This window comes from Zootoca vivipara, chromosome 3 (assembly GCF_963506605.1).
Source record: "Zootoca vivipara chromosome 3, rZooViv1.1, whole genome shotgun sequence".
Lineage (NCBI taxonomy): Eukaryota > Metazoa > Chordata > Lepidosauria > Squamata > Lacertidae > Zootoca > Zootoca vivipara.
Genome location: NC_083278.1, coordinates 61,202,125 through 61,212,416, shown reverse-complemented (window position 1 = coordinate 61,212,416; position 10,292 = coordinate 61,202,125). Strand labels below are relative to the sequence as shown.

The 10,292-nt window shown below is 40.2% G+C and overlaps 1 protein-coding gene across 1 annotated transcript; it reads right to left on the bottom strand.

The window, feature by feature from the left end:
* Positions 1–163: 163 nt before the first annotated feature.
* PEX3 (peroxisomal biogenesis factor 3) lies at positions 164–10,288 on the bottom strand. Its single transcript, XM_035108841.2, has 12 exons — positions 10,157–10,288; positions 8,391–8,522; positions 7,087–7,168; positions 6,601–6,644; positions 5,371–5,495; positions 4,536–4,602; positions 4,383–4,437; positions 4,110–4,278; positions 3,787–3,857; positions 3,107–3,229; positions 1,891–1,987; positions 164–1,234 (listed from the first exon to the last, which is right to left on the bottom strand). Exons 1-12 carry the CDS (start codon positions 10,227–10,229, stop codon positions 1,151–1,153), a joined length of 1,122 nt encoding a protein of 373 aa, XP_034964732.2. The 5' UTR covers positions 10,230–10,288; the 3' UTR covers positions 164–1,150.
* Between the last annotated feature and the right edge of the window lie 4 nt (positions 10,289–10,292).

Sequence of the window (10,292 nt, the reverse complement as noted above, 5' to 3'; positions counted from 1 at the left end):
TTGCTACAGAATAAGTAGGTATAGCTACAGCAAGACTACTACTATGTTGAATGCTTTTTTGTGCTGAAGTTACAACTTTTTTATTATATACAAAAATTAAAGCATTGACAAATAAATCACTGAATGGCATGCTTTAGGATGTTGCAAGTTACCACACACAATCTTTGTTAAAATAATTTATTGTCAGATATTTAACAGATACTCCAATTAAAAATATTTACAAATGAATGTATACAGCAGGAGCCATTTACAAACAGCATAAACATATTTTCTAGGAACCATCTACTCTGAATCTGAAACAGTAGAGTAAGCACTCAGCATTACATTGTTCAGAAGATAACCATGTTCTAAATATATGCATTTGGAACTAGCGGCCTAAAGCACGGAAGGCCACATACCCTGCTCCTTTTCTCACATTCTTAGACTCACTCAGGCTAGCAGGTAAGAAGTTGAAGAGACAGCTGGGAGTAAAGGAAGCTTGATTGCATCTCCCCTTTTCATAGTAGTAGATGGTATGATCAGCTTTTGAGTGAAACCTCTCATGGCTTACAACTGCACATGGGACATGTTCTAACCTGCTTCACAGCTGATTGGTGCCGAGACAAGCTACTCCTGATCTCCCCCTGCCACCAAGAGAAGAGGTGCTGAGTACAGTGGTGGTGGTTCTCTTCCCCCGCCCCCATTCTTAATGTGTTACCTGCTGCAGCCAATTTGTGAACTCATTTCATAGGTCAACCACTGTCTCTGAGTTGAGGGGAGACTGGGGAAAGATAACCACCTCCCCACTGGGTCAAGACAGACAGATGCCTGACATTGCCTGCACACTTTTGAAGCCAGATGTACTTCTTATGGGGGCAGGGAAGGACTTACTGCAGGCAGATTATTATTATTTTTGCACTGCTTTTTGTAAACAAGTGATTTGTAACTGAGACTGCCTCAACACAAAGGCTTGCAGTGTAATGATACTCCCCCTTAAATTTACTTAAGTCTGGTAGGCTCTATCAATATAAAACCTAGGTGTTGGATTTTCTCAAAAGACATTCTTTTTGCAGGGATTAATAATCTTGGACCATTCTGATGAGATTCGTTATCAAATGAAGTATTCACAGGACTGGGCACTACGGATCTTATGTACTCCCCGCTGTGCAGTTCATTTCTCTAGTTGTTGAGGGGTACTGAAAGCTTCATAGACATTAGCAGCAAAATCTTTCACTTGTTCCATCATTAGAAGGTCCTGGAAAGAGAATGTTCATTAGCAAATACAGCAACTCTTTTTTAACACAAGCAGATGCGTAATATCAGCAAGTAACCCCCCCTCCCATTAACACTTCAAGCCTGGTTAACAGAATTGCTTGATACATTACTTCACACACTGTTAGAGGATGAGAAGTCCAAAACTGTTAAGAGGGAAATGTTCTATCTTACATATGTGGATCATCTACCAGGGACACTGGCCTCAGCCATAACCAACCTGGAAGCCTAACTAAAAAGGGGAATGGATTCTACTACTTCCACTCAGAATAAAATGTGTCATCCTGGCAGTCTCACTTCCTGTGTTTATGCAGTGTAGAATGTGCATATCTGAACTCTGCATATTTCTTCATATTTTGATTAATATTTTGATGTGAGACATGACAGCAACAAGTTATAATGTAACTTTACTGTTTGTACAGAGCTTAGTGCACTTTTATAGTCTTAAAAATATACTAATGACAATACAAAGCAGGCTGGCAGGCCTACATTTTCATAGTTTAGGTGTGAAATTATTTTAATTGGATTTCTCTCCATTTGTACTGTTTAATTTTGTTTATAAGACACCCTGAAAACTAAGTGCAGCAAAGCTATTAAATAACAGACTAAGAAAAAAGAAAAGGAAAAAGGTCTTCTTACCTGAACAAAATGGCTAGGTGTTTCACTGCAGACTGAATGAATCTGCCCATTTATTATTGGAATTATCTTGGCTAAAGGAAGACTGACACTAGAAAGACTGGAGGTGGAGGTGGGAAAAGAGATGTGATTACACAACATTAACGTCTGTCTTGTTAGCTACTTTTGTAATACACAGATTCAGAAGAAGAATAGTAAACACCTAATACCTGCCCAGGGGAAAAGCTCAGCCAGGTTGGGGACTGACTGAACCCCAGAAGCTCAAAAGGGCCAATCACCAGCCCACCCCATGCTACCACTCCCTCCCTGTCAGTTGGGAGCAGGCAGCACACAACCCCTACCCAGTTGCATAGGCTCTCCAGCCTACACACACACATTCAGCCACCCTCCCTGCCTGGCTCCTGGTCCAGATTAGACATTGTGGGTAGGTGGCATAGATTCATAAAATCGATGGAAGGGACCCTGAGGATCATCTAGTCCAACTCCCTGCAATGCAGGGATATGCAGCTGTCCCATATGGGGATCAAACCTGCTACCTGCTATCAGCACCATGTTCTAGCCAACTGAGCTATATGGTACTATGTAGTAGCTGCATTTCTGAATGGGAGTTTCTTGGCTCCTATGCGTGGTGGTCACCTGACTGGCCAATGCATGTTGGTTTATTTGATGACCGGCATGAAGATTCAGGGTGTGGGGGAGCTGAGTTTGTCTCCCATTTCCATTCAAAAGTGCCAACACTGCACCTGATTACAAGGAAGCATTCTGCCTTCTTTTACTTCTCTTTTCAAAATGGCTCTCTTTATGTTTGTTAAAACAAGTGTCTCCCATAAGGAAGTTTGTGCAGTGTGTTTTTCAGGAAGTGGAGAGGAACTTTAAATAAAAATAATTTGAAAAGAAAATTAACTTGGTGAGTCTGAGTGAGCATTCAATCTTGCTAGACATATTAGTTATTTTAAGGCTAATATCTCATAATTAAACAAAGGGTGAACACATTTTGCTGGAAGAACACAGTCCAAACTATGTTGAGACATTGTTTCTGTTAAAAATTCAGCCTAAAACCGATCCATTCAGCAGGATTGCTGTGTGATCTTGGTGAAACCTCAACTATTTTTTGGTGAAACTGATAATAGTGAAATAGTACCTAAGTAAAACTCTGACTATACTTAGATTCTTCTACATTGGAAAGCATTTATATTAAAACATGTTTAAAGATGTTTACCTGTTCATGGAACTACTATGGCATAAGTCCTGTTCGGTGGGTCTGAAGAATTCTGCCATGTTGTCCAATAATCGACTGAACCCTCTATTTAAGCATGAACTCAAAACTCTATTGAAATCTGGACTGGAATAAATCAATCAAATTATAATAGATATATAAATCCCTCTCTACATGCCAACGTAATTTGGAAAACATTTAAAATGTAATTTTAATAAAACTGATACTCTGCTGATGGGGATACGAGGCTAGATCAAACATAACACTAAACTAGGAATGGGGCATTTCAGGCACCTCCAGGTGCCTCTGGCTGGGCCTGGAAGAATTTTCTAGAGGTCTATTTGTTCCTCCTCTGCACTTCTTTCTCCAGTTCATTCCCCATCCTCATCTGTATGAAGCAAAGTTTGCGTCTTTGCCAGTAATTAAAATGAGTTTCAACCCCAGTTTAGAGGCAAGCTATATTTTTTCAGTTTGGATAAAACAGCAAACTGTGGTTCGCTCAAACAGGGACAAGGGAAGTGGAGAATCAAATCATTTGAGAAAGGTTTTTTTGTTTTTAAAGTAAGACACTTTGTTATGCAAAATCACCCTCAATTTCTCCACTCTGATAAAAAATGAGTTTCCTATTTTCCTTTCTTAAGTTTATTTAGCCTAAGTTACCAAAGAGAACATTTGCTGCATACCTGTCCAACATGTCTCTTGTCTCATTAAGTAATTTAATAGTAGCCACATCTCCTTCTGTAAGTCCACTGGCCTAAAAAGACAAACAACAGCATAAAAGCAACTTGGATAGTGCTCCAAGTGCATGTACAGGATTACTTGATTTATGTTGAACCTTTTTTGTTTGGGAAGGTCTGGTTCTGGTTCAGATGGAAGCAAACTAAAAGATTTGAGTTTCAAGTTTAAATTCTGCTACTTTTTTTTTTTAACCGAGAACCAATTTCTGCCCTGCCCCCAACATCTTCAGGTTTGGTTTGATTCCCTGCCCCCAATACTATGAAAATACCTGGGTAGCTAATGGATTCTCTTCATCTGGCATCATGTAATGACACAGCAGAGACTGGGATCCAGTGTCTTCAGATGATGACCCATCTCCAGGTTGTTCTATCACCTTTCTAATTTTTTGTAGCTTCTGGTCCAAATCCAAGAGAGAAAGAGCATGTTTGAGAGAAACACTGCAAGGGGAAGGAGTTAAACATTATTTATCACATCAAATGAATGCATCCCAATGAATTACTTTAAAAATACACATCATAACTTTTTTAAAGCCTTTTTTTACCTCCCAAATGCATCCTGCACAGCTTTTTTAACCACAGTAATTAATTCAGTCAAACCTAAGGCAAAAGGAAAAAGTTACTGAAGACTAGCTACCCATTTGTTCAAACTTTGCAAATATTGGCACTACGTAGGAAGAGGTTTACAGATATCATACCATCTCCTAGAAGGTGCTGAATACTTGATAAATATTGTTGTTGGACTTCAGGGGGAGCTAGAGGTGTCTATAAGGAGAAAAAACATTCTGTAATGTTTCTGTTACTTTATGGAACAGTGTGTTTATCCTCGTGTCTGTACAACCAGTCAGGATGCAGAATTTCCCTCCCTGTGCCTTCTCTGTGCTCTCCTGCTGCTGGCACCACTCTCAAGATACCCTGGATCTTAACAGCCTCAGTCATCTTTAAACACAGAACAACAGAGGACAGAACAATTCAAATCTCTCTTTTTAAAAAGCCTTATAGATCCTCTCTCGTTATAAATGAGAGCTAACACTGGGAACAACCACACAAGCACGGAACAGCAAATTTATTTCCTTTTTGCTGTGCTGTCAACTTATTCAACACCAACAAAATTGATGAATCCCCCCCCCTATTATAAGGGCCAGAGAGTTCACAAAAATGGAATTCAAGAAGTATCATCTCTGATCTTTAGCATCATTCACTTTGAAAATCAGTCCAGTCTTCCAATACTCATAAATTGAGGATGATATCTAGTCGTGCCCCATCTGCTAGCAGAATGGACTTCCACATATGCAACAGAATCTCTCATTTCACTCCTCCCTCTGCTTTTGGGAGGGTGCAGGGAGAGGAGAGGAAGGAGCAGTACTGTCATGCAAGCAGAAAGTTCACTTGTGATGCTGGATTTCATCCTCAGCATATAATTAACGTCAATTAGATTTCTGTAAGTATAATACCATGTACAGGATTCTACAAATTACAGCCAACCGTATGAATTTTTCAATAACTGATATACTGCTCAAAGAATGTACTTACTGTTCCATTTTTGCAAACTGCTGCATTATCCAGGTAGATGTATCCACCAATAATATTTAACTGTACTCGTAGAAGAACTACAAGCATACATGTGCTATAAACAGCTACAATGCTTCTTGTAAAACCTTTAAACAGAAAAAGGAATGATACTAAATGAAAAAGAGTAGATAGCTAATAGTCAGCATGTCATCTAAAGTAATGCAGAGTAATAAATATTGTATACATGGGATAAGAGTAAAACTGTTCTGGTTTTATGTGCAGAAAACATAACTTTCTAGAGCTTATTTAGAGGAGCTATCTGCATTTCATGTCTTCTTCAAAAAGGTGTTTCTTCTGGGTAATCAAGAGCTTAAGATGCAATGAGCTCAAACAAGGACAAATTTTACAAGCCTATTACTTAGGCTTGCAAGAACATGGCAAAGTAATCCAAACAAGGGACTGGGAAAGTGTGGAACAGATTATTTTCACTACATCAGCTCCAGGCTGGTGTAGCTGAATAATCTCAAGAGGGGGTCGGGTCCCATTGATCCCAAACTGCTAGTACCCATTTTAGGGCTTTCTGCTGGCTACCACAGGTGAGAGATTAGTGCAGCGTTTCCCAACCAGTGGCTCACAAAACCTGTATAAGTGGGTCACGGGCTTTGTAAGCAAACCCTAAATAAGTATTGCTTGTAATCCTTTATCTTATAACTTTTTGTTCTGTTGGCATGTTATAATGCTGCATTAACACTTGTGTTAGAAAGGTTCAATTTCCACATTTTAACACTTGGGAAGGTCAAAAATTCATGTGACAATAAATTGATGGTCACTATGCCATGTAAGTTTGGGCTTGGGTGTTGCCATATCAAAAAGGTTGGGAACCACTTGCTCAGTGCATGTCTAGGCAAAGCTGAGGCCTCTGCCAAAGCAGAGCCTTTCCCCCCTGCCTACCTCTGGCAATGAAGGCCAGTAGAGAGGCGAGTACATACCATCCTGACAACACCATCTGCAGCCATTGGGGTGGAGACAGGAATGCTCTGTAAGGCTGCAATCCTATGCATAATGAGCTAGTAGTAAACTTCATTGAACAGAATAGCACTTGCTTCTGAAGAAGCACGTGTCTGATAGTTCTGCAACGTGCACTGGAGCTGGGCCAGAGCTGCATTTTGAAGAAAAACCAGAAGCTCTGCTATGTGTATACATAAAAAGAGGCTCACTGGATCATGAGCATAATTATTCCTTTCAACTTACTTATAATCTTCAAATCTTCCCATATTTCTAATTTGTTGGCTGGTCTAAGAAAACACAAAATTGGAAACATTTAAAATGAATGGTCTTGGTAGAAAGAAAGCTCAATTTCTGTCTATATTAAAGTGAAAATGGCATGAACAAGCATTGAAACTGTTTGGGAGGAAATGCTTGGAGGAAAATGAAGAAATAAATAACCAAGCCTGGGGATTTGAGGCTCTGAAGAAATTTACAAATGTAGCCCTAACTGGCTTTCATAAATAATATTCCAAATGGCATTTTTCAAACTAACTGAAACACACTGGAATTCACTTTATGCTTCCTCTACGTGTTTCATAGAACATGCATCATAAATACTAAGGTTTTCGCAGTGCACAGATTCAGGTTGCAGGGAATAATTTTCCTACATGATAGTTACATATGCACATTCCGCTTATAGCCCAAATATAAAGAATAGGCATTCAAACCAAATCAACAGAGCACACTTACCTATCCTTCAGCAGTGAAGTGAGGCTCTCAGAATTCAGTTGGTACATCAAAGCATCCCTTAATGTTGGAAGCATTGACAGGACTATTAATGAAAAGCAAATGATTAGGAACATAACCAGCCTACATAGAATCTCATAAACAAATCATTTATTCAATAATGGGTTTGATCACATGTGTATGTATCTTTTGATACTTCCTTCTCTCTTTAGCACAGCTGTGAGGAGCATTTAGTCCACCAAATGTCAGTGGTTTGCTACTCCCACATTCCTGGTCATTGGCCATGTTTGCTGTGGCTGATGCAAATTGTAGTTTAGCAACATCTGAAAAGTTAAAGATTCCCCACACCTGCTATAGCAGCTCATGGGAAACTGCTTTAGAGTGTTGGGACTCCTTCCTGAACAGCACTGGAAGTGGTGAACTATAGGGGGAATAGACTAAAACGGCCTCCCCTTCTCTTTCTCCAGCCAAGCATCTGCTGGATCTCAGAACCTTCCAGGGGTTCCCCAGGGATCCCCAGAAACAGGGGAAGCTGTTCCGTTCACAGAACTGCAAGTTTGAATCCAACTCTTGGTCTTTGGGAAATAAATAAAAGGATCATTTGTTTTGTTTTTCAAAAAAAAAAGCACAAACTGGAAGTATGCACAATGACACCTTTAATATTATTCTTTCCAGCTTTAGTTACCCCTGTTCAAAAAGGAGGAATTCAAAGCCAAAGTGCAAAGAGCATTTTCGCAATCAGAGAACTAATTTTATGAATAGAGACTAAATGATCTCAGTCTTTTAGAGTAAAGGAAGCTCAGTTTGGATATGATTGCTTTTAAAAATAGGAGTTTAACAAAGATGCACAGGATAAGATCAGCCCATAAAATGTGCAGAAAATGAAACAAAATTAGGTATAAAAGCCCCACTTACCTTGGGCTACAGATGGTCCTTCATCAGTTTTAAATGTAGTTTGCCATGCAACTTAAGGGGCTGCTGTTAACAAAACACAAGTCCCCCTGGAAATGCGAAGCTAGACACACGATTTTTTTGATCCTAGCTACTATGTGGTTCTGTTTATATTACCTCAATAAAAAAAGACCACTTCAGTTTAGGCAACACACCAAACCATAGTTAAGGAAGTTTAACTATGATTTGGCATGACAAATCATGGTTCAGTGATCAGTTGTCAAATTGGCATCAGAAACTATGGCAATTAATATGTGCTGAGAAAACAGGAACCAACAGTAGGCAAGTGACGTGCACTATAGTTAGCAAAAGCCATGGTATGACCTGAATTGATCCCAAGACTGCTGTTGCTTTACCTGTCATGTTGCAAGTCCTCTGGTTACTTTCAAAATGGTACTGTCTTCGTGCTTGTGCAATGTATTCTGCAGCTTCTCTTTCTTGGATTTCTTTCATTTTTTTCTGTCCATATTTTCCAAGTACATAAACTCCTATTAAAGGTATTTTAGAACAGGCATAATTTAGGGCTTACAAAATACCAAACAGTTTCTTCTGCTTTAGAATATATTTTTCCCTTGATTTCAGTAGAAATTGTATAAATGTTACCCAGAACAAGTTCTCTCAATTAGATTAAATGATCATAAGTAAGGCTGGATCCCATCACAGTACAGGATCACCAAAACAGCATATGTGCTAAATAAAACTGTTCTTAATTTCCAGACGGTCTTCCCATTCTCAGGCAAAAATGATCTACAATGGATCGTGATAGAAAATTTTTGGTAATAGTTTCACACAATCAGATAAAATAGCTGACTATACAGAATATTTAAGTATTTTTAGCAAACTGATAATCGAAATAGAGTCCTCTGGTTAAGTAGTGATGAATACTGAGATGATTCATGGCAAATGAATATATAGCAGTTTCAAATGTATGTTATGAAGCAATGGCTGCTACTGCCACATACTCCCCTATTTTGAAATATAAACTTCTAATGACTTAGAATACAACATATCAGAATATGAAATGTATATATCCAGAAGAGCACAATAAAGGGAAAAGTGTTTTCCCACCAGTACAGAGCAAAAAACAAATCGGGGGTGGGGAGCAAATATCTCCAAGAGCTGGTTATAACAGGATGATTGTGCAAAAAGAAAGACTTTGATCTGAAAAGAAGGAATGAGTCCATACATGCACGTGTTAGGAAAGATTAAGACAAACTATAATCTGAAATGAGTGAATAAGGAACATGCCTGAACTCGAACCCCTTCAGCAATTTTGAGCTTTAAAAAGTTTTTCTTAGGGGGTGGGGGACTTACTTTTCAATGCAGGAAAAAGGAGGGATGACACACTGGATTCTGGCTAAAAGACACAGGAGATCAGCTGAAATAAAGACATGGAAGGAGAAACAGCAGGAGCCGCAGCCTGGGAGAGAAGGGGTGTGGCCACCATAGAGCAGGCGTGAGTGGCCCTCTCTCGACCTCAGCCCCTGCCTTACAATACGCAGGAATGCTAGCGCTGGCCTGCCTAGCAGGGTTGTTGGTGTTATAACTGGCAAGACGTCAAAAAGATAAGGAACCGCACACAGACACCCAGTGCTATAATTGCTTGGGTAAGTAGCCATGCTTACCTGGGAGTAAGCCCCACTAAAAACAGTAGGGCTTACTGCTGGGAGATGTGTGTTGGGGGGGGGGGCAATCTCAGGAAACAAGGCAGGTGTGTGTGTGAATGGGGAGAGGCGGAGCATATGGGGGGGCAGGGCTGGATTTAGGTTTGATGAGGCCCTAAGCTACTGAAGGTAATGGGGCCTTTTATATGTCCAGCTGTCCTTTGTCAACGACAAACTGTCACTGTTTTTTGTGTTGAATATATGCTATATGGTAATTTATGGACCTAATAGGTATCTAAAGCAATTTGCCACTGTTGCTGTATGTAATTGTAATATGGAAATGTACATCCGGGGGGGGGGCAAGAGAGTGGGGCCCTAAACTATAGCTTGTTTAGCTTATAGGTAAATCCGGCACTGGATGAGAAGCAAAGCCAGCCAAAGGCCCCCTTCCTCGCGAAGGGCTAAGCGGAGACCAAGGAGGACACGCGAGCGGAAGGCGAAGGGTCTTCTCCACTTACCGCCCACGAAGGCGCCCAGGAAGAAGCATTTCTTTTTGTGGCGCTTGAGGAAGCCCCACACGGCCAGCAGCATCCCAGCGTCCGCGGAAAGCAAGGGCTCGGCGCTGCCTCCTTCGCCTCTTCGCCGTAGCGCAGC

Coding starts and splice junctions, on each gene's coding strand:
- PEX3 (XM_035108841.2), bottom strand. CDS start 10,229: ATGCTGCTGGCCGTGTGGGGCTTCCTCAAGCGCCACAAAAAGAAATGC. Junction 6,645..7,086: donor ACTTCACTGCTGAAGGATAG/GTAAGTGTGCTC, acceptor GTGTTTTCTTAG/ACCAGCCAACAAATTAGAAA. Junction 4,438..4,535: donor TCAGCACCTTCTAGGAGATG/GTATGATATCTG, acceptor CTTTTGCCTTAG/GTTTGACTGAATTAATTACT.